This window comes from Saccharomyces kudriavzevii, assembly GCF_947243775.1.
Source record: "Saccharomyces kudriavzevii IFO 1802 strain IFO1802 genome assembly, chromosome: 8".
Classification (NCBI taxonomy): domain Eukaryota; kingdom Fungi; phylum Ascomycota; class Saccharomycetes; order Saccharomycetales; family Saccharomycetaceae; genus Saccharomyces; species Saccharomyces kudriavzevii.
Genome location: NC_079279.1, coordinates 267,299 through 292,095, shown reverse-complemented (window position 1 = coordinate 292,095; position 24,797 = coordinate 267,299). Strand labels below are relative to the sequence as shown.

At 38.7% G+C, this 24,797-nt stretch overlaps 5 protein-coding genes across 5 annotated transcripts; 4 read left to right on the top strand and 1 right to left on the bottom strand.

The window, feature by feature from the left end:
* Positions 1-95: 95 nt before the first annotated feature.
* On the bottom strand, positions 96-11,327 carry TRA1 (histone acetyltransferase TRA1; the record flags this gene model as incomplete). Its single annotated transcript, XM_056228477.1, has 1 exon — positions 96-11,327. The coding sequence occupies one exon, from the start codon at positions 11,325-11,327 to the stop codon at positions 96-98; it is 11,232 nt and encodes a 3,743-aa protein (XP_056088195.1).
* Positions 11,328-12,167: 840 nt separating this feature from the next.
* On the top strand, positions 12,168-14,963 carry SFB3 (Sfb3p; the record flags this gene model as incomplete). The annotated part of the gene is made up of 1 exon (XM_056228476.1): positions 12,168-14,963. One exon carries the CDS (start codon positions 12,168-12,170, stop codon positions 14,961-14,963), a length of 2,796 nt encoding a protein of 931 aa, XP_056088194.1.
* A 1,063-nt stretch (positions 14,964-16,026) lies between these two features.
* On the top strand, positions 16,027-16,722 carry PAL2 (Pal2p; the record flags this gene model as incomplete). Its single annotated transcript, XM_056228475.1, has 1 exon — positions 16,027-16,722. One exon carries the CDS (start codon positions 16,027-16,029, stop codon positions 16,720-16,722), a length of 696 nt encoding a protein of 231 aa, XP_056088193.1.
* Positions 16,723-17,650: 928 nt separating this feature from the next.
* HXT5 (hexose transporter HXT5) lies at positions 17,651-19,429 on the top strand (the record flags this gene model as incomplete). The annotated part of the gene is made up of 1 exon (XM_056228474.1): positions 17,651-19,429. The coding sequence occupies one exon, from the start codon at positions 17,651-17,653 to the stop codon at positions 19,427-19,429; it is 1,779 nt and encodes a 592-aa protein (XP_056088192.1).
* A 1,910-nt stretch (positions 19,430-21,339) lies between these two features.
* HXT1 (hexose transporter HXT1) lies at positions 21,340-23,052 on the top strand (the record flags this gene model as incomplete). Its single annotated transcript, XM_056228473.1, has 1 exon — positions 21,340-23,052. One exon carries the CDS (start codon positions 21,340-21,342, stop codon positions 23,050-23,052), a length of 1,713 nt encoding a protein of 570 aa, XP_056088191.1.
* Between the last annotated feature and the right edge of the window lie 1,745 nt (positions 23,053-24,797).

Below are 24,797 nucleotides of genomic sequence, written 5' to 3'. Positions count from 1 at the left end.
ATTTTTAGATATTTCATTTGACTTTATTACTATTTTCTTTAAATTTATTAATTACACAGAAGAAATAAGAAACCAATTCATGTTTCATCTAGGTTCTAGAACCATGGCATAAAGTTAACGTCAGTTCTGGCTAAGTTTCTTGGGCTAACAGCGCTGCCAATACAGTCTAAAATAAATTGCGTCGTAACCGTAGGTGTTGAGTTTAGATGACCCAATTGTGCTACCTTTCTTATTATTAGGTCTACATTGGTTTGAACCATCTCACGCAATTGTGGATTTTCAATTATTGGACGGTGGAGGTTACTAAACCATGAAATAATCTCGTCGCGGATGAAAAGTGCCAAGTATGTGTTCAACTCATTATCAGGTTCGATTAGAGCACGTGATATTGTAAATAAGTTAACAGCAAATATACCTTCCAAAGCGGAATCACCTATCAGAGTTTGGACATTAGGCGTCAACCTAAATGGCACTGGCTCATTGTTATGAAATATTGGGGAATCCGGGGGAAGATTTAGGTCATGATTCTTTAGCAACGGCTTCACCCTTTCGTATGGAAATCTTGAAGGTAGCATCTCCAAAGTAAACACATTACCAGATTTTCTGTCAACATGGATTTTGTGAGGAGTACGGTTGTTAATCATCATCATGTAGGACATGAAGACAAACGCACTGTATTGTGACGCAAACTGTTTACGGAATAACCAGAAATCCTCAAATTGAATAAACAAAGAAGTAAAATGATCTTTTAAGACATTTGATGGTACGAACATCGTTTGAATAGAATTGAAAATTTCAACTTTCAATATAGTCATATCTGGAGCAGGCAAGGCATCGTCATGTGCTGCATTTAACTTGTCCGCCATAAAATCTTGAATATCATCCGGATCAAATCCTTTTTTCTTACAAAATTCGTTATGTATTTCATGAAGAGTAGTGAAAGAAGCACTATCATTCATGATACGAACTTGAGGAGACAGTGGAATTGCTATCGGCAAATTGAATTGGATATTACGACGTCTTGTTTCCACATTCTTGGATAGTGATTTGTTGAATAATCTATATAATTGGAACATTCTTTCTTCTCTTCTTGAATGACGAACAGCTGGGTATTGAACAGCAAATGAATGCACACTACCGTCATGTCCACGAATCATCAAACGCCTGTATGATGAATGAGTTCCGCGAACAAAATCAACTGTGGGCAAAAATCTTGCAATTTTAACAAAGTGAACATTATTGTCCTTGTTCAAAAGATATTGACCGGGAATCTCGATATCCTCAAATTTTTGGTGATGGAAGTTACTTAGATGTGGACATAGTACTTCTAAATTCTCTTTCTTTGATGCTCTATCAAGTTTATTTTCCAGCCTCCTACGCCAGTACCGTAACCTCTTAATATAAGTTTCGTAATCAGGCTTATTATCAATGAAATCGGCATTGAATTTTGGTCTTATGTAGGGCGCCAGCAAAGTCGTAGAAAATTTAACTAAATTTTTTTCCGTATTTTCAGGAAGTTTTGGATTTTTTCTAGGAAATGGTAGGCGATTGTAATTCAATGTTCCATCAATTAAAAGAACGTTTATCAATCTGAAAAGATCTTCATCAGTAGTCGATTTAAACCGGTCGTTTATTTGGGCAACAAGGGACTCTAGGGATAAAGCCAATAATGGATAAGCTGTCTTCAATATATTATTCAATTCTTGTAAATACTCCCAAGGTTGACGACGTCCATTACGATCATTTGTATCGGATTTATCCCCTATAACAGCCATTGTTTGCCTCTGAATAACAGCAAAGTCTTCCTTTGTTGTTCTTAACTGGAAGTGTAGAGCTTGAGGATAACTTTTAGCTATTCTGATCAAAATATGGCGAACCATGTTAGCTTCCTTATGTGATAAAGAAGTTAATAGTTGTGGAATAAAGGTAATCCAGTACCACACGGGAATTTCACCCCTAAATGAATCAAATGCGTTTGTAAGCATACCTGAAGCATCATCCATACTGATGAGCCATAAAATCCTGCACAACAGTTCCCTGATTTTAGAGTTCTTATATAGTCCAGCGGCTTGTAAGTAGCAACTGATTGCATTACTGGCAAAACTGATGTTATTAGGTTCCTCAGACAACCGACGATCATTGAAGAAACCCCATTGAGCCCACGCTTTAGCTAAATTTAAGTCAATCTGGACAGCCGTTGCAAAAGCTTGATTGGCCTCCTCATATGCGCGCAGTTTAGATAAAAACATACCCTTTAACGTGAAAAATTCAGCTTTCTGTACGGTACCAAAGTAAACCAGATTAGTATTGCTAATGACGTCCAAACCAGTTGTCAATTCGTTCATATTTTGATAATGGCATTTGGCCTGTTCTCTTAGTTTCAGGAAAGCCTCTTGGATCTCAATATTTGGCAAGGTGTATATACGTGCCAATTGACTAATACACACGTCAGGCATGTTGTGTTTTCTTGCAACATGTGCAAACCTGTTGATCACCCAAGCAATTTCGTGATATCCTCTATAAGCATGAGTATTGATGTTACTATTACTGTTTGATTGCTGGAGTGCCGGTATTAGTGGAAGATATGCATTATTAATGACCTGGAATGCATGTTGTCTCCATGTGACTAAATCATTCCACATATTGACGTCGTCCCATGTGTTTGGAAGGCGGTCCCTCCAAGCCTGTAAAATACGCTTGATTTCTTGAGCTTTGGAATCCAGATTCTGTACCGTCGTTGTATGCAAGTTGGCATACACCTGTGTTGCCTCCAAAAACTCCATATATTGTTGAAATCCATGTAATAACCATTTGTGAGCGGGGGTGTATCTAACAGGTAAAGACGCCCACTTGATCAAACTTAATTGTATTCCCTCATCACAAAGCTTTCTAACTTCCTGATCGCCTTTTCGAGTTTCTGCGAAATTTTGGAGAGCCAAAAAGGTCTTAAACATTTGCCTACGTGGAGTTGGAACATCCATTACGCTTTTTACTGATTGCTCAAGTGCGTCACGGTCACTATTCCAGTCAGCAACACGCCAGCCACATTCTAATAGCAAGTCCGTAAACCCTTCGTGTTTTGCTAATTCAGTCAATACGTCCCAATGTTGTAATTTCTCAGCACATTGTATCCAATTATCTTCCCATAGTGCATACTCAGATTGCGAGTAAGGTAAAGCTCCGCTACGGGCTTTCACCTGTGCAACTTCATATAGCTGTTGAGCCTTGTCCCAGAGCCCAATTTGCTCATATGATAAGCCAATATTTGTCTCGGTATATTTTGCTCTTCGTCTCCATAGACCGTAAAACATGTCTTCTTCCTGCAAATTTACGTATAGTTCTAATAGTGCATCCTCATTGGCCTCAATAATTTTTGCGTTATCGATCCCAGTATTAATTTGAATGGACTCTAAAATGTTGATTGATTGATACCACGAGTTGTATGATATCGCCAAGTATTTGACCAGATGAGGGGGCAACTCTAGCGATTCGATTTTACTAATGGAGTCTAAGAGCATATTAATGACATTAGTCCTAGAGGAAATTTGTCTGGTATGATAAGGCTTAGATAATAATGTAATGATCGAACGAACAAATCCATATTTTTCATTCTTAGGGATACTTTTATATACTTGAGGGAATAAGGTAACCCACGCCTTGTGGACTGCTTTCGGATCTTGGTAAAATATCTCAATTAGTGCATCGATAAACTCTGAAGAGTTAACTTGACATAAACCTTGCATAGAAGATATGTGGCCATTAACAAATGCTAATAATTTTTGGTCGTCCACTTCAGTTAGCATTTCCACATTTTCCGGGAGGTATTTTTGTAAAATAGATGGTGGAGATAAGCAGTAAAAGTCTCTTAAAAAAAGTTCTTTTTCTCTATTGAAAGAACCATATAATAACTGTAAAGCTTGATTTAACCACGGATAGTCGGCAATGAATTCCCAGTTTTGGTCACGTATGACATAATATAATCTCTCTTTGATATCTCTTTCCAAACTGTTATCCAAAATCGACATGAACCTTTTTCTAATACCGATATCTTCAACACGCGTTCCTACGAGGAAAGGCTGTTCCATTCTCACGGTAATCTCTGTATTATTAAAATGCTCCTGGTCAAATAGCTTCAAGACAATTTCATAGAATAATTTTGACAAAGAAGGTTCCCCTCTAATTTCAAAAGCAAGCATTTTGGTCAAAATAGCTGCTTTTTCTTTGACTGTTGGAAATATTTCGGTGTTAAATATCCAACTTCTGGACATATTGACAATTTTCCTCAAGAAACTTTGATCCATGGAGTGATCAATCAACAGTGCCACAGTAGAAAGAAAAGGGCGACGGGAATCACCTAACAATGACACCTTCAGAGATAACATATATAAAACTTTTTCTAAAAGCTTGGTTGTAATTTTCGCCTCTTCCAAAGCCATTGCATCTTTCGGTTGAGAAATACTTAAGTGATCTTTGCACAATTTGCTGAATGTCTTCATTAAAGGTGTTAGCAGTGGTACGATATTGTCTGGGAAATTCATGAAAACCACCCATGCTAATGTTACACCTGCTGTGACAGATGAAGTTTCCTGAAGATCTTGAGTAATGACAGATATTAACATTTGGAGAAACGTTTTCCCGGAACTCTCCTCTTCCGCTACCACTGAAATACCTTGAACTTTTATTGCTTTCATGATTACCTGTAACACTTTTTGAAGGGCCTCCTGCACATCGTGATGATCGGATTTGATACATTTTTCCAGAAGATTTTGTATAGTAGGCAAACATTCCATTATCCATTCCTTTGTCTTATTCTTGAAAAATACGTATAGCACATCTAGCGCATTCATACAATAGTAAAGAATATTCTCGGAATCAAGGTCTTGGAAAATTAAGAACTTTTCGAAGTACACTAACTTAACATTGACATTTGTCCAGTGTTTATCTGAGATCAACTCCGACAAAATATTAATAGCTTTTAATCCCAATTCTGTTTCTATAGCGCGGTGATTACTTGCACAAACATATCTTATTAAGAACGCCGTACAAGCTTCGCGTAAGTGTAAGGATATAGGGGAATTATTATCTGCATCCACAATGATTGCGGTTGTATCCGATTCAATTGGCCCGACATCATTTTTAGAATCGGTCATGACAACGTCGCCTTCGACATCAGTCTTGGTATTATTTCCATTGGTGATATCCAAGGACTTGTTTTCCCAATAAAGAATTAATGAAGCCAAATCAATAGCTAAAGTATGGCTATCGGGGCTTGAATTTGTCATGAACGTTATCTTATTCATATGATGAATAATATTTGATATGAACAAATCCCTTGAATTAAAAAACAAATCAGGATGGTTTATCAAAAATTGATATAAGATGTTGTTTTGACTAGAGGAGTTTTCTACCATCACCCTTTTCACCCAGTTAATCCATGTGTCAGGAGTTCCAGCCGCATTCATACGCTCGTGGAGAACAGGAGTAAGGACGTCCAACGATTGTTTAACTAAGTACCTAGCTTCAACGTGCGAGGAACGCAGTAAAGCAACAAAGACTTGGGTGACAACCTTGATAGGAAAATCAAATTTAGATATGAAATATGATGTTACCAAATAAGCAGACTGTTTGATTAGAGTATCTTCGAGTTTGATAAAGTTCCAACAAAACTTTATTATATCTTTCTTTATTTCGGCTATGATATCTGGATCTGCTTTAATAAAAATTGCTGACAGTTGCAAGAGTTCAAAGCGAAATAGATCATGATGATCGACAACATCATGTGCTAAAATTGCGTTTGAATTTTTCCAGATTTTATCGTGGAGTAGTTCTATCCATTTGGGTTTTTTGTCGTCCACAAGAAAGTTTTTCAGAGATCCGACGGTGGCAACTTCATATATCAAAGAGAAATTCAAAACATTTTTTAGTACAAATATTTTAGCATCCAAACACCTGTCTGATATAGCGAAAACTATCGCATCATTGATGAAATTATTCTGCTCTTCTTTATTTGAAGTTGTTATTATATTACGGAATATAAACTTCTTTAGGGGATACGAGGCTTTGATACCATTCAGGAAGGAAAAATCAATGAAGTCTAAAAGCAAAAAATTTTGATTTCTTTCCGATAATTCGGTGTATCGCAGATAAAGATTTTGGAACTTCTCAATACTTTGATTTAGTTGTAGGTGATCGATATAGAATGAGTTTTCTTTTATAGTTTTCAAAGTCAGTTTTAGCATATCTTTCAGTTTCAAAACCATATCGCCTTTTTCTTTCAACCAATTATCTCCGTTTGTGCTCACCATCGTATCGAATAGATCTATCATATTGGTGAAAAAACTAACAACACGCACTTGATTCTTTGGTATATTGGATATGTAGAAGTCATAAAAGTTATCGAGTTCCCTCTCAAAATCTGCAGCAAGATCCTTTGCCTCTGGCCTTTGGATAATATTACACATGAAAAGAACTAATTGCCTTAATGTCATATTTTTCTTGAAATATTCCGTTACAGGAACATGAAAACGGTTCAAGTACTTGGCTAATGGCGTACGAAATGGTGAATCTAATTGAAGACGTAGCTTTCTCTCTAGAAGCATAACTTTGAGTAACAAGTCATTCAAGAACATATCAGCCTGCGGCGGAAGCAGATGAAAAATGTTGATAATGCTTATAATTATTTTGGTCGGCATTTGCTCCACTAAATCTTGGCCAAACAATGTGTCAAGAACTTCGACACGGCACCATGCACTGAGATGATCTAGTAATTTTCTTCCAATTTCCACTTTGAAGTAAGCAATCAATAATTCAAGCAGCTTCGATAAAGCGTCTAAACCGGGAACCGTCAGTTTTTGATGGTCAGATAAATTCATTAGTAATGGTTTTAGCCCATTTTGAAGTAACTCTTTCGGCAATTTAGAATTTTCTGCCAGAGACTCCTTCAGAGCTTCATATGTAGTATTAATGATTTCCGGTGACGTTTTGAGCATTGTCTTGAAAAAGACGGCTAAAATACGAATTCTTATGTTTCCCTGTTGCGCCGTGGCGAATTCTTCATTTTTGAGAGCAATGGCAAGCAACTTTATGCAAGCTATCCTTAATTGTACTAACTGCTCAGAAGTACTATATTCGGTTGTTTTCTGAATATTTGTAGAAAGAGATTCATCTTCTGCATCCGCCAAAACAATAGACTCTTGTAGTAATCTAAATAATTCTTCATTAAATGTTAAAAAAGTGTTTGGTAAGCTTAGGCAGAATGTGATAGCATCAACATTACCAATTTGCATGGTAAATGGTAATGCCCTCAAAGGTTTTGCAAATATTGGTGACAAAAGAAATTGTTTGGAGTGGTCCATCAATTTTACCACGGAAATTCCAGTAAGATTTGAAATTGTGTGTAAAGATTTTTGGCAAGCATTCCTTACTTTCGCATTTGCGTTACTTAATTCGCATACAATATCAGTCAACGTGTTTTCTAGAACTTTGTTGCCCAAATCTTCTTCTTTTACATCCGCGAAAGTAATGCCCAACAGATCTATTAGTAATTTCTCGGCATTATCTGTTATAGCTGAGGGAGCCTCGCTTTGAGTGTCTTTCAATACAAACAGTAGTCCATTTGCTAGGTTATACTGGTATTTTTTTAGGAAAACTGAGGACGACTTGACATTGTCAATCAAGACTTTTATACCCAACACACCGCCCCTTTTGTTATAATATGTTTCATCGTAACACAAATGGATGAATTGTTTAGCCAATTCCGGTATGAGCGAATGACTTAAAGCTAGTTCTTCTCCGTATATCAGACAACTCTTTTCATATATTCTCTCGTAGGCCAAAATACCTACTTCACGAACTTCTGGAATATAATATGAAAGGGCAAAGGGAATAGCATCCAAAATCAATGAGCTGTCCAACATGAAATCTGGGTTCTTCAAATCAATATTGAATGTTCCGTTATAGTTTCTTTTGTTCAGTAAAGTAGTATTGACTTGTAATAGACAAAAATGATCCAACAGATTATTTAGGAGAGTCACTGCTTCATCTTTTAGCTCTTCAATCGAAGTTGCGTAGAAAACGCTCTCCAGTAACCTCAAGAACAAACTTTCTTGATTCGAAAAGTCTCTTTTGTTTACAGTCGGTTCAAAATCGAAGTTTTTTTTCAATTCAATCTTCTCTAGCTTAATGGAATTCACTGCCGTCCTCAATAATTCTGTGTAATTTTTAGGAAATTCTGCAGATGACTTAGTCATTAATAGCAGTACAAAAGTTAGATATTTGTAAGCACTTTTCTTATAGTGAATATCGCTCTTGTAGCTTTCTAATATATCCAAAGCAGATTGGATGCCTGGTGTTATTGAGAGCGGAACCTCTTCTGGCATACCGTTAATCTTAAAATCGGCTATGACATCAATATCTAGCTCCGTTTTCTCTGTGAGATCAGTTGGTGGTTTCAAAAATTGACGGTTTCTACCTCCTAACTTTCCCAATATTCTGACCACATTATGACTGATGGCATGATTAAATGGTTGAGGTTGTAAAAGATTAAATAAGGCCTTCGAAACGTCATCGATTACAGGTTCAATTATTGGATCAAAATACTCGGCGGTCAGATTATCAATACACAGTTCTAATGTTCTCAAACCTTGTGAAACGAGATCTGGATACTGCTGCAATGCAAATACTAATGGCTTCATCAGATATGGCAGGTAAGGAGCTAGGACGCTCAAACGAACCGGTACGGTAATGCATAGTTCCACATAAAGTTCTCTCTCATGAGGTAACCTTGCAGTAAGTATCATTTGGTTCAAGGATTGTAGCAATACTTGTAGTATGGGCTTGATCGATCTATATAGGTTCTCGAACCTACCACCGCCTATACTTCTAAAGAGGGTTCTAATGAGATAAAAATAGACTAAAGGCTCTTCCGCAGTAGTGGAGTACTTTAGAGAGTTCAAGATTAGATCATTCAAGTGTGGGAGAAGAACGACCTCATTTATATTTGGAAAGAGGTTAACAGACATAAAGGATAATTTGAAAAGTCGTATTAGAATGTTGGAAGTGTTGAAATCAACGTTTCCTAAATCCTTTAATTTGCCATTCAAGAACCTTAAAAGAATACCAGCGAAATTTGGAGATGTTATTTCACTTGTTAAAAATGATTGGGCAACATGTAACAATCCTGAATCCTCTAACATTCTTTCATAGACGAATGGCAGTTCCTGCTCAATTATTTCGTTAAAGGTGGCATTATCCATTTGCATGAACATAAATGCCAAGTAGTCCATTAATTCACGGGCATCCTTAGTAGCTGAGACTGGCAAACTGGGCATTGATATGTCGAAATGTTTCTTCGTTAGCGTAGGAGATAGCCTCACGTTGTGATCTTTGAAAAACTTTAAACCAATAATGCACTCATGGAATAGATCTTTGAAAACAATAACCTCTTCATACGAAAATACTCTAGACACAGACGCCCATAATTTAGGATTGGCAACCGTATATTCATTGGGTGGCGGATTAAAGACCTTTAAGTCATGAATTATTGTTTTCAAGAAAGACATTAATGTTCTGTACAAGTAAAAGGCGTCTTTGATAGGATCATTTGTTGGTGTGGGCAGTAATAATATTGGAGCATAGTTTTTTATGTCGAACATTTCAATGACATTCTCCTCTTCGGGAGCTTCTGTAATTTCAGCCTCTGATTTTCTATCGTCATTTTCTTGCTCAAGTTGTGGTATCAAGTTGTCGTCATCAGATTGCTCAAGCACCTTTTTCATAAATTCCTCGCTCTCTTTTTCATTATTCTGTATAGAATTTTTGAGTTTTTCTGCTTTCTCTTTTTTAGTCGTTTCATATTTGCCATAATACTTCATTATTGTTTCGTGCTGTCTGTTAAGGGTCTTAAATCTATTCATATATGAGTCAATGATGATCATTAGTAATTTCTTGGCCCTGGGCGCTTCTTGTGGGTTCTCCTTGCCCAATTTTAATATTCTTTCCACTAAATTAAGCAGCAATTTTGCACTCATGATTTGAACGGTCAAAGCTAATGACTCATCCAACAAATATCCGGTGTAAATCTTTATGGTTTTTTCGATTTCACTCAGTCGTAATTCAGACCTAATGTTATGGATGAAATCTGCTACCGTACTATAAGCCAGCGGCCTCAATGTTTCGTGCATAGTAAAACCGTTCCCAATAAGTATACGCTCATCGAATAAATAGTCTAGTTTCGGCAAAAAGAGTTTTTTATAGTTTGTGGATAGGATATGTCTGGTCGCATGTAAAAGTTCTTTTCTTGCAGATGATAGTTCAGAGGGGCAATCTTGTAGGAGTCTAATAATCAAGTCTGGGACAAAATTGACATATTCTTGTAAAAATTCAGGAGCATAACCCCTGATGAACACATAGGCCAAGAAGGAGGTGGCTTTGATTTGGGCCAATATGAAATCACAGTAAGCTGGCCTATTGGTGATCTCTAATGAGATAGAAGTGAAATGTTCTCCACGAGATTCTGCTTGTTCCCTCGCCTCTTGTTGTTGTTTGATTTGTATATTTAACAGATCCATTATCAGAGGGGTAAATTCTGGTAACGAAGTACTGGTTAACTGCTTGTAAGATGAATATAGAGTGACCATTGTTATAGGGCATTCTGAGAGAATTTTGAAAGAAAACATAGACGATCTCAACCCATTTGATGAGTTGGAGTTTTCAAATCTTGGCTCAGTAGATGATTGCTTCAATGGGAAGTCTTTATCTTCGTCACTTTTAGAGAGTTCATCAAGTAGTTCGTCCTCCTGAGATTGTTTTGGTGAATCCAAATCATCAACTTGTACCTTTCCACTTTCATAAAATGTTTGATTGATAAGAGTTGGTGTATTTTTATAAATCTGGATAATTATCCGTATGAATGAATCAAGCTTATCTTGTAAAACTGATTTGAATGATTTGAAAAGCGTCGTTAACACTTTCATACATAGTATACCATTTTCCTCATTCTCATTTGGCAGGATCGAAAGTAAAAATTCAAGCACCTCCATTGCGTATGGTTGAAAGGTTTGGTTCATAAGACATCTATTGAAAATATCAAGCATAGAATTTCTTAGCTTTTGTTCCGGCGAATATGCATCGAATGAAATGGGCACTTCCTTCAGTTGATTGAGGAGTAAAGATACCACAGCCTGTAAGAAAAAATGGTAGTCCTCGGGAGAATTTAGTAGTTCCATTATATCGTACAGCTCTGATAGGGTAGAATACCTTGATTGTAAAGTTGCATCAGCATCGCGAAACCTACTGGCGAATTGCTCGATTTGTTCCGTGAGCGGCATTGGCAAAAAATAATTCTTAGCGTAAAATATGGAAATGTCGTGGGGAGAACCTTCTTAGGTTGTGCTCTTCTTTGTATAATTCCGTGCGATTTCTATGATATTGTTGGTGTTGTTTATTGAAATACAGTTTGAAAGGCTGCTAAGGAAAAAAAACAATTCTTGGAACTTTTTTTCAGTTTGACCTGGAAAGGCGTCCAATCACGTGACCACTTACCTAATTGGGAAACAGACAAATGCTTAATGGGAAACCTTTCAGGCAGAATTATCCAGCTTAATTCTTGTAAAATCCCAAGTCCAATAAGGCGTAAATTATGTTGTTCCGGAACTATATGTTTATTGTGCTTTATTTGCGTCAACAATCTCAGCGCCACCGCAATGACAGTCAAAGGGCATAAAATGGATTTCGTTTCAAAGTATACTTCCTTGCGTATGATAATTACCACTGTACACCAGTTCGGGAAAGCTGACTATTGTTATTTCAAACAAAGAACTACACCAATTTGACCAGTTTACGCCGGTCTGTTTACAGGACAGATCAACGGCGGCTAAAAGTGTACCGATTCGTTTTTGATTTTATTTGGTTTTCTGTTGATGCTTTCCGTGTATAATGCGAAAAAAAAAAAGCATTTCTCTTTCGTTTCGCCCAGCACGGGAACGATCAAACTGAAAGTCTGGATGGAAAAAACCAAAAAAAAACCTTAGAAAAATAAATAAATAAAAAACACGTAGACTATATTTGCTTGAATCTAATGTAGTTGAATCGGGGCTTGAAATCGAAGAAAATCGTCGATTTTTTTAGCATTGATAAGGAGGCCATTTGCAGGAGAAGACCAGATCATCATGTCTCAGCAAAATATTCTGTCCGCTAGTGTTTCAGCGCTCTCTCTTAATGACCCCGCTGGGCACACAGGCGGAGCGTCTTCCAAAAAGAGCAGAAGACCTCATAGGGCATACCACAACTTTTCCTCGGGCACTGTTCCTACTCTGGGTAATTCACCTTATACTACACCTCAATTGAACCAGCAGGATGGGTTCCAACAACCTCAAGCTTTTACTCCTAAGCAGTTTGGTGGCCCTGGCTTTAAGAACGGTTCAGGATCCGTTATGTCTACACCTGTAATGGTGAGCCAAGAGCAATTTGGGGTAAGCGAAGCCTCTTCACCTTATGGCCAGTCTATTTCTGATATGAGGATACCTCAACCGACTTCTCATATTGTTCCAACTCAGAGATTTGAGGATCAAGCACAGTATCTACAACGATCTTTTGAGACTTGTAGAGATTCCGTGCCTCCTCTGCCCACAACACAATTTTATTGTGTTGATCAAGGTTCGTGCGATCCACATTTGATGAGTTTGTCCATGTATAATGTTCCCGAGAGTGAACACTTGAGGGCCGCCACCAAGTTACCACTCGGAGTAACCATCCAGCCGTTTTCTACTTTGACACCAAATGATACTGAAGTTCCTACCATTCCGTTACCAATGGATGGTACACCTTTGCGCTGTAGACGTTGTCGTGCCTATGCGAACCCTAAATTTCAGTTCACTTATGATTCAAGCGTCGTTTGTAACATTTGTAGGGTTAAGATGCAAGTTCCAGCAGAACACTTTGCACCCATGGGACCCAATGGGCAAAGGAGTGATATGAACGAAAAATTGGAACTTTTGAAAGGAACTGTTGATTTCTTGGTGCCCAGTGTTTACAATGCTATTCAAAAGAAAGAACCTTTACCGTTGCATTACGTGTTTTTGATTGACGTTTCATTATTAGCCAACGAAAATGGAAGTTCCTTAGCCACGGTGGAAGGTGTCAGATCATGTATTGAGTATATTGCAGATTTCCAGCCAAATTGTGAAGTAGCTATAATTGTTTATGACAATAAGCTGAGATTTTTCAATCTAAGACCGGAGTTAGATAACGCCCAAGAATACATTGTCGGTGAATTGGACGACGTTTTCTTGCCGTTTTACACTGGATTATTTGTCAAACCTGGCAACTCGATGAGAATCATCAATGACACTTTGATAAAAATTAGTGGCTATATTTCTACCGATAAATATAGTCATGTGCCACAGATTTGTTATGGTTCTGCTCTCCAAGCCGCAAAATTAGCATTGGATACTGTAACTGGTGGTCAAGGTGGTAAGATTATCTGTTCTTTAAATAGTCTACCAACGATTGGTAATGGTAATTTATCATTGAAAAGAGACAATGCACACATTTCTCATGTTAAATGTGAAAATGGATTTTACAAGAAGTTGGCGTCAGATTTTTTGAAGTCTTACATTTCTTTGGATTTATATGTGACCAATGCAGGATTTATCGATATGGCTACTGTGGGCCACCCAGTAGAAATGACATCCGGTATTTTGAAATATTACCCACATTTTCAACAGGAGGTGGATGCGTTCACATTGGTCAACGACATGGTGGCAAATGTCTCCAATATTGTCGGGTACCAAGCCTTATTAAAGGTACGTTGCTCCACTGGGTTATCTGTGGAACAATATTACTGTGATTCGTCTGATAACACTGATCATGATCCAATCATTCCAGTATTGACTAGAGATACCACTTTAGATGTTCTGCTTAAATACGATAGTAAAATCAAAGCAGGGACCGACGTTCATTTTCAAACGGCATTGTTATATACTGACATCGATGGTGTTAGGAAAGTTCGCTCTATCAATACATCAGGTGCGGTATCTAATAACATTTGTGAAATCTTCAAGTTCATAAACCAGAACCCTGTTATGAGAATAATGATCAAGGATGTTATCAGGACTCTGGGTGACTGTGATTTTGTAAAGATTAGGAGATGGATTGATAATAAGATGGTCGAAATATTGACTCAGTACAGGGGGTTGGTCAGCAGTAATTCATCTACACAATTGATACTGCCCGATTCTATAAAGACATTGCCGGCGTACATGTTAGCATTTGAAAAAAGCCAATTGATGAGGCCAAATGCCCAAAGTACTCGTGGCAACGGGCGAATTTACGATTTATTGAAGTATGATTCATTGAACTCTGCACAACTCTGCTATAAACTTTACCCACAAATCATACCATTCCATGTATTATTGGAAGAAACTGATTTGACCTTTTATGATGCCAACGATAAATTATTACAAATTAATTCTGATTCCATCAACAACCTATCTGTAAGATCCTCCCACTCCAGTTTCATTAATGGTGGTTGCTACATGATTTTCCAAGGTGACACTATTTATCTATGGTTTAATGAGAATACCAATAGAATGCTCTTACAAGATTTGTTATCAGTAGATGAATCCTTACCCATCAGTCAAATTTCGCTCTTTAGTGGGTCGTTGCCCGAGACGGGCACAAGCATCAATCAAAAGGCATCGAATGTTATTAAGAACTGGCAACAGACGGTCAACAAGTCTTCACTACCTTTGGTATTATTAAGGCCTAACGTCGACCAATATTACAGTAGTGTAATAAGCCAACTGCTTTGCGAGGACAAGACCGATAACAGAATTGAATCATATGACAATTATTTGGTGATAATGCATAAGAAAATTCAAGAAAGGCTTCAAAAGGACGATTTCATTAAAGTCTCCGCCGCAGCTACTCATGAAAATATTCACCAAAAATTTGTACAATTTTGAACACACTTGAAGAAACTGTGTGCGTGTTCGCCGAAAACTGAAAGCACATGATATATATTTGTGGCTGTGTCCGATGCAGTTCGTATATCTATTAATAAATAACTAGGTATTTAGATGAATGAATAGACTGATGTGATAGTGATCTAATGCGTTGGCACTATTGTGCTTTTTTGTTTCACCTGCGCCTCCTCTAAAAGGAAGGCGCCGATCAAGGGGATGCAGGCGAAAATGTTTTTGGGTTCGCGGTTACGGCGGGGTCCAGCCACAGAAGGGCCCTCGGCAGCGAAGCGCGATGATGCTGATAAACTGCCAAAAAAAAAGAGGTAATGTGCGAAACGAAAGTATAGAAAGGGTGTGAATTTACGTGGGTTAAATTCCATAATAATAGTGATAAAAGATTGTAGCTTGTTTTTTTTTTTTTTATCTTTCTTTTATTCTTGGCTTTCTTTTGCTGTTCTTTCACAAATACTACATTGAACTTCAGAAACAAGTTTCGAAAGATTATTATATTGAATAAAGGAGAACAAAATGAATCAAGCAGGCAGAAGCATTGGAGGTTCTCGGAACGGGGCGAATACCGTAGTCAACCCATTCAGAAATTCGCCTTCCGATGACAGAGTGCCAAGCAGGGACGAGACGCCTAGAAGCTACAAGTATGTTCAGATAATAAGGACTTAATTTTGCGCTGACGACGTTAGAATCACGGCTCTTCTAAGTATACTAACAGACTATTTTTTTTTCTTTTCTTCTCAACACTGGCTGGGAAGAATTCATTGTTGTCTATAGTAACCCATTTTTCAATGAGGACGACAATATCAGGTCGCACAAAAGTAGTGTTCCCAATCAAAGACAGGAAAGGCTACCATCGTATGAGGAAGCTGCGGGGACATTGAAACAGCAAGCTCCATATCCGAAAGAAAAGAAACACAGTAGTAGTTCAAGTGTTCATCAACACAGTCACCGTCATCGCCGTTCACCACACAGCCATAAGGATAGGGATAAGCAAAAGAGCAAGAGCAGGAGTAAGGTTAAACCGCCAAAAAATGTGGATACTATTGATAAGATGGATGTAACAGGGCTGTTCGGCGGATCTTTCCATCACGATGGCCCCTTCGATGCATGTACTCCACAAAGGAATAAGGACAACAAGGTAGCACCCGTACTGGCGTTCCCAGCAGACGGTCCAAACAATACTGTCGGCGGTGGCTCAAGCAAGAAGTCTACCCTGGATGAGGTATTTGGCAGGGAAACAGTAGACGATGATTCTGGGACGTGGAAGACGCTGCAAGATAGAGCATATTTATTTAATAAGGCTAATTCCAGCACCTCTACCCTGGATGCGATTAAACCAAACACAAAAAATATTACGCAATTTGACTCCAAGATGAAAACAGAGCTTGTCCATGGGCCCACAACGATGGGTCTAGGCTCTACAACGTTTCTGGATGGGGCGCCAGCATCATCCGCAGCCATAAAGCAAGATGTTATCAAGCATGCACAAGAATCTCGTAGGAAAAATAGCGTATCAAGAAAGAAATCCCTTCCTTCAAGGAGGCACTTACAGGTGGGCAGCAATAATTTAAAACTGGTGAAAACACATAGTGGACATTTGGAGCAGATGGATGCGAATGACAACGCCACTGCTGTTGCTACCACCGCTACTCGCGGAAGCGGCTACGACGATGTCGTAAAAAAAGAAAATACTGGGAACAAACTGCTTAGAAGAGTGAAAAGCCTGAAAACGGCTAGGAGAACCTAATCCATGCTTTTTTCCCCGGTTCTTTTTCTCAATGCACTACTTTTTGGTTTATTTACTTTATATAGCAATACTTCCGTTTATTTATTCTATTCTACTATCCCTTTTTTCTGTAGTCTTGTTTGAGAATTTAGTTGCTTGGCAGGCAACTTTACTCAATTTCTTGTTTTGTTTAACCGGCTTCACTTTGCATTTGCACCTAACTGTATATCCGATCGAATCTCTCTTGATAATTTTGCCATTATCCCCATTTTCCCCCCAATCCCGGAGAATATATGAAAAGCTCCCTGGCAACTCATAAGGAATGTGAAATTTTCCCAACAAAAAGTAAAGAAAGTAAAACTACAACGAAATAGATACTCACCGCAAGTTTAACCCATACACACCCGCTTAAAAACTGCATGACTTATCACCTCTCGGATTAAGGGATACGTGCGTGCTCTGTGCAACGTTTTCTGGGACGTTGATCTACATTCCCCGTGGCTGTGCAGTTTAGGGGAGAGTTACTAATACTACCTTGGTTCTCACTTAATGCGTTGGAACAGTATACCAGATTTCAGATTTTGGTACTGTGGATAAGTAAATGGAAAGTAATTACAGTGGTGTCTCTAGGATTGATAGCAGTGGTTATGGGTTAATTATTTTAGGGGCACGGAGTAAAGAAGAAAGGAAGGGCCAGAACTGATACTTGAAGCTTACTTTCTTTTTGCTTCCAGGTATAAAGGAGCCTCCTACTTGTTTCTTTTCAGGCGTTTTCGAACGAGTTTTCTTTTGAGGAGGTGACAGTGGTAAAATATATTGAGTAATTCATCTATATATAACATATTCAAACAAGCTTTTCGCCTTACTTTTCCGTTTTAACTCTTTAGGACTGGCAAACTATTAGTATTAGCTGTAAAAAAAACAATAAAAAAGAAACTATAGGCAAAGGATGTCGGAACCTGGAAATTCTCGCCAAGCCCCCTTGGAGGGGTCTGCTACTGTGAGCACAAACTCTAACTCCTACAACGAGAAATCAGGGAACTCAACCGCTCCTGGCACCGCCGGTTACAACAATGATCTTCCACAGGTTAAGCCCGTATCAAGCTACGTTTCTCACGAAGGTCCTCCTAAGGACGAACTGGAAGAGCTGCAGAAGGAGGTTGACAATCAGCTAGAATCCAAGTCCAAGTCAGATTTACTGTTCGTGTCCATCTGCTGTTTGATGGTTGCTTTTGGTGGGTTCGTCTTTGGATGGGATACTGGTACGATTTCTGGTTTTGTCAGGCAAACCGACTTCATCAGGCGGTTTGGTAGCACGCGTGCAGATGGTACAAGCTATCTTTCTGATGTCAGGACTGGTTTGATGGTTTCTATTTTCAATATCGGTTGTGCCATCGGAGGTATAGTTTTGTCCAGGCTCGGTGACATGTATGGGCGTAAGATTGGTCTGATGAGTGTTGTTGTCATCTATTCGGTTGGTATCATCATTCAAATTGCATCCATCGACAAATGGTACCAATATTTCATTGGTAGAATTATCTCAGGTCTGGGTGTTGGTGGTATCACGGTTTTGGCACCTATGCTAATTTCTGAGGTGTCTCCAAAACAGTTGCGTGGTACTTTAGTTTCTTGTTACCAGTTAATGATCACTTTCGGTATCTTTTTGGGTTACTGTACTAATTTTGGTACTAAGAATTACTCAAACTCCGTTCAGTGGAGAGTTCCGTTAGGATTATGTTTTGCATGGTCCATTTTTATGATTGTGGGCATGTCATTTGTTCCTGAATCCCCACGTTATCTGGTAGAGGTTGGTAAAATGGAGGAGGCCAAGCGGTCTTTAGCAAGAGCCAACAAGACCAGTGAAGACTCTCCTTTAGTTACTCTAGAAATGGAAAATTACCAGTCCTCCATTGAAGCTGAAAGGTTGGCGGGCTCTGCATCTTGGAGTGAATTGGTTACTGGTAAACCCCAAATGTTTAGACGTACACTAATGGGTATGATGATTCAATCTCTACAACAATTGACTGGTGACAACTACTTCTTTTATTATGGTACTACGATTTTCCAAGCTGTTGGTTTAGAGGATTCATTTGAAACTGCCATTGTTCTAGGTGTTGTTAACTTTGTTTCTACTTTCTTCTCATTGTATACCGTTGACCGGTTCGGTCGTCGTAATTGCCTACTATGGGGTTGTATTGGTATGATTTGTTGCTATGTTGTCTATGCCTCTGTTGGTGTTACCAGACTATGGCCAAACGGTCAAGATCAGCCATCTTCAAAAGGTGCAGGTAACTGTATGATTGTTTTTGCATGTTTCTATATTTTCTGTTTTGCTACTACTTGGGCCCCTGTTGCCTACGTCCTTATCTCTGAATCGTATCCTTTAAGAGTTCGTGGGAAAGCAATGTCGATTGCCAGTGCATGTAACTGGATTTGGGGCTTCTTGATCAGTTTTTTCACCCCATTTATTACATCAGCAATTAATTTCTACTACGGGTATGTCTTCATGGGTTGTATGGTGTTCGCATACTTTTATGTGTTCTTTTTTGTTCCAGAGACTAAAGGCTTAACATTAGAAGAAGTCAATGAAATGTATGAAGAGCATGTTTTACCTTGGAAATCTAGTCAGTGGATTCCGCCTTCTAGAAGAAGTGCAGACTATGATCTGGATGCCACTAGAACCGATCCTAGACCATTCTATAAGAGAATGTTTACTAAAGGAAAGTAATCTTATTGTGATGGGTTTATTGCTGTCCCACACCTGCATTTTTTAATGTAAACGCCTTTCCTACAATTTTCAACTTTAATCGATTTCGTTCATATATTATGCACTTTACAGTACAATCATATGCAGAAAATTTTTGATTTTGGTGGTTAATGATGCTATCTGCTGATCGTTGAACTCGACCAACTAATGTGTTTAGCTGATGACTCCGAGGATTACGATGTTTTTTTGTTCAAGTTCTTATTTCAATTTTCAATCTTAATCAAACAGCAAGAAGAATTCTAAAGCCGATTAAAAATAAATAGAGTTGCTTGTATCCTGATCCTGCCTGCCTTTTTTGCCTACCTTGTATAGTCTGTATACTTTCTCTTGTTATATAAATAACGTGCTGTTCGTTCGTACTTCATTAGACACCTTTGTCAATGCAACACAGAAAGAGAAGCATGAAACTGAAACCCGGCAGACGTAGATGTAGGTGAGAAGAAAACAAGTGCCTCCATTCCTTTTTCCACATTTTTTTTTTTGAGCTAAATAATATCAAGGAGAAAAAGTCTACCCCATGTTGATTGGAACTGCACGGTATAATACCATATGCTTTACTATAGGCTCCGCCACCCCAGCCTTTTGGGGCCAAAAGCTTCAGAGTCTTAGTAAACAGAAAATGCCCAGCTTCTCTTTACCATTTTGGCTCTGTCATGGTTCTCTTTTGGCCTTCTCACAGGAAATGTGTGGTCAACTATTTTTGCGCAGCATTCAAGAATAATTTAGGGAAAATTTCATTGCTCCGAAAAACCCCACAGAGCACCGCTTCCGTGCCATATATGGAATATTCATTTTCAAGTAGAAAGGAATTTTTCCTTTGATTTTTCCTTCGACCGGAAATTTTTTATTTTCCGAGTTTTTTTTTTTTATTTTTCCAATTGCGGAGGAAGTTATTCCTTTTCTAAACGCGCTGCAAAAAAAACCTTACTTTGTGTCGAGCGTTCTTCTTCTGACCTGAAAAAAGTAGATGATGGATGATGTTGTGGGAGTCGCAGGAAAAAATGAAAACCTGATTCTTCAAATTTTCTAGTGGTAAATTAGGGTGCAAGGTTTTTACGGCATACATGTTCATGCAAAAAACGGCAATATTTTAGGTCTCGAAACTAAGAAAAATAAAAAAAAAGTCTTGGCTTCTAGAGTTTTTCCGAGACGGCGTGGGCAGGGATGCCGCACGCATAGTTTCGAATTATCTTTGCTTTCTGATGGCATATGGACTATAGGAATTATAAAAGAATCCTCCTCGATTTTTCTTGATAGAAGTAGGCAATCACTAAGCACATTTTTTGAAAGAAAGGAAGCTCGGACTTTCCACCGTAATTTCAAGAAATCGATTATTACCTTATACTCTTGACCTACTCCTCGAAAGGATCAGGTTGCTGTCCATGACGAAAGATGCAAAGGGCCAAAAGTTTTTCCGAAACAACCCTGTACTTTTCTTTTTTTCGCGAGAAGACTAGTGAACAAGCGCACAGGATCTAATACGTAATGGAAACTCGGAAGAATTGGTGAGATAAATGCTTGAGAGCATTGCCGCGCCGATCTTTTACCATGCGTCTGATATGAAAAATACCGTGCTGACAGCAGAACACCGCTCATATGACGTAGGCAAAAGATAGTAAATGTAAAGATGGTTTACTGCGACATTTGGCAGCTTTTATCCGACAAGCCAGGAAGCTCCAGCAGATGAAAATATTTCCTGACGCCCAAAGTTGCGTTCCCCTCATATTTCATTCATGCAAATTAGCTTACTGGAATTATATATAAAGGAAAGAAAGATGTCCATAAATAATCTCGACTGGGGCTTCTTGATTATCACCACCTTTGCCTCTTGAAGAAAATATATCATCAACAAAGTTGATAAACATTAAAGTATGAATTCAACTCCAGATTTAATAACACCACAAAAATCCAATTCTTCTGAAACATATGATTTGGAGTCAGGTCGTTCGAAGGCCGTAAACACCCCAGATGGCAAAAACGAAAGCTTTCACGACAACCTGAGCGAAAATCAGACACAACCTGCTGTTTCTCCCCCAAACACTGGTAAGGGTGCCTATGTAATGGTTTCCATCTGTTGTGTTATGGTTGCTTTCGGTGGTTTCATTTTCGGATGGGATACCGGTACCATTTCTGGTTTTGTCGCCCAGAAAGATTTCTTGAAAAGATTCGGTATGAAGCACCACGATGGTAGCCATTACTTATCTAAGGTTAGAACTGGTTTGATTGTATCCATTTTCAACATTGGTTGTGCCATTGGTGGTATCGTCTTATCTAAATTAGGTGACATGTATGGTCGTAGGATCGGTTTAATTGTCGTTGTCGTGATCTATACTATTGGTATTATAATTCAAATTGCATCCATCGACAAATGGTACCAATATTTCATTGGTAGAATTATCTCAGGTCTAGGTGTTGGTGGTATCACTGTTTTGTCTCCTATGTTGATATCGGAAGTCGCTCCCAGTGAGATGAGGGGCACCTTAGTCTCATGTTATCAAGTCATGATTACCTTGGGTATTTTCTTGGGTTACTGCACCAATTTCGGTACCAAGAATTACTCTAACTCCGTTCAATGGAGGGTTCCATTGGGCCTATGTTTTGCATGGGCCATATTTATGGTTGCAGGTATGTTGTTTGTTCCAGAATCGCCACGTTATTTGATTGAAGCAGGTAGAATTGACGAAGCTAGAGCTTCTCTTGCCAAGGTTAACAAATGTCCGCCCGATCATCCATTCGTTCAATATGAGTTAGAAACTATCGAAGCTAGTGTTGAAGAAATGAAAGCTGCTGGTACTGCCTCATGGGGTGAGTTATTCACTGGTAAACCAGCTATGCTTCAACGTACCATGATGGGTATCATGATCCAATCTCTACAACAATTGACTGGTGATAACTACTTTTTCTACTACGGTACTATTGTTTTCCAGGCTGTTGGTTTAAGTGATTCTTTCGAGACTTCCATTGTCTTTGGTGTCGTTAATTTCTTCTCCACTTGTTGTTCTTTATACACAGTCGACCGTTTTGGCCGTCGTAACTGTTTGATGTGGGGTGCTGTTGGTATGATCTGCTGTTATGTTGTTTACGCTTCCGTCGGTGTTACTAGGTTGTGGCCAAATGGTCAAGATAACGGTTCATCCAAAGGTGCCGGTAATTGTATGATCTGTTTCGCCTGTTTCTATATTTTCTGTTTTGCTACTACCTGGGCTCCAATCGCTTACGTCGTCATTTCGGAATGTTTCCCATTGAGAGTCAAATCTAAGTGTATGTCTGTTTCCAGCGCTGCTAACTGGATCTGGGGTTTCTTGATTAGTTTTTTTACCCCATTTATCACCAACGCCATAAACTTCTACTACGGTTATGTTTTCATGGGTTGTATGGTTTTCGCATATTTCTATGTATTTTTCTTTGTTCCAGAAACTAAAGGCTTGTCATTAGAAGAAGTTAATGATATGTACGCCGAAGGTGTTCTACCATGGAAATCAGCTTCCTGGGTTCCAGTCTCTAAGAGAGGCGCAGACTATGATGCTGATGACCTGATGCATGATGACCAACCATTTTACAAGAGCATGTTTAGTCGGAGTTAGCTAAATAAACTCTGTATGCATATTTTAATGATTTACACAATATATTTTATACTAGTGTTTGAACAAAAAGCTATTCAATTTTACGAACAGAAGATTCCTTTTTTTTAGAATTCTTGTTCTTTGAAATAAGAAGAATACTTTCGGCCGACGCTTCCAACAATAACCGGGATAGATAGAACGAACTGGTATCACAGATATGGCATCACAAATATTTTATCCAATTCAATGCTTTTATTGAGGATGTTGAGAGAATCTCTGGCAGGTTTCTGAAAGCCATCAATGCCGCCGGTCTAGACAATCTACTGATAATTTACTAGGCTAGCTAGAAGGACGAGTTTCATACAGTGACAATGAAGAGATTAATATTTTTCCGATTAGAAATGAACCTGCGATTTTCAATCATATGAATTGTCTAAGCAATTACGGGTCGGTATGAAGCGGTATCCTCTTGAGGTATAAGTTGTACTTAAAAGCCTCGAGAATCAATCCTATGATTCAAATGTCTGGATACCTAATTACCTGCAATTTTGTAGGGCACACTAAAGAGATTAATGATACATCTAAGCAATGTACCGTATGCGCGGCAAGAATATTACGTAATTTCTTCCTTTAGAAAGATTGATATACTTTTCCTCTCCAAACCCCTTACATGAGACGGTTCTAATTTATGAAATAATGGAAACCCTAGGGTTCTTTGATTCAAGGTTCAGGCCTGTGCGACGCGACTGAGACTACTCGACAGCGCTAAAGAGAAACCAAGTGTCCAAACAGGTACCCCAGATATTTTGTATCATTACGGGGGTGGGGATACACTAGTGGAAGGAGGTGGGGCATACTGTAATATTCACCTTTGAGATTTAGCTTCCAAACACGAAAACTGGAAGAAGCGTTACTCCGTTTCCCTCTCATTTTGAGCAACCTAAATATTGGGCTACAAAGTTGCGGGAATTTTGATTCGGCAGCGCGCACGCAGTATTTTCTAGCAGCACTGTGCAAGAGTAGGCTAGTCAAGACAACCTCATCCTAGGTGGTGCCAAGTTACAACCATGAAATCAGGAACAACTACGTTACAAATTTTGGTACCTGACTTCAGCTTGAATTTTCCATTTGTACCAGTATCTCTAGGCCCGCAAGAATTTTAAGTACCTCAAAATTTCTATTGGCTAAGGAATGGTGGATGAAAAGAGCCACAAGAGGAAGAGGGCTGGGCCTGCAAGCTGAAGTCAGTCTTCTGCATCAAAAATTTTTTATCAGGAACGTTTGCTTTCGTAAAATCACCTGCAGCAATCTAGCGGAAACAAGGAAGAGGAATATCCGAGTCAGTTGGTTCCGGGATTTTTTGCCTAATAGGAAAAACATCACCTAGATTCGGAGCCATGTTCCGTTTTTTTTCGGTTTATCCGTTTCCTTCTGAGAAAGAATCGTACAAAATGGAAAAATAGTGTTGATATAATATTCCACATTTTTCCTGGCCTGCATCCATTTCTGAGAGAGGGTAGATATTTCCCCGAGTAGTTTTTTTCTTTCCCCCCTTCCCTTCCTCCCTTACCTAATTTCCCCCCCCAGTTTTTTTCCATGGGGCCCCATATTCCCCGCCTGCAGGAAAACTTGGGGAAGGAGGAAAAACACTTCGGATAAAAACTGCCGAGATGCCCTTCGTAGATTTAGTGGCACCATTATGGAAAATTTCAAAACTTTTTCCATCTACGCCAATTCTACAGTCTATTATCTGGCGTCAGGCAATA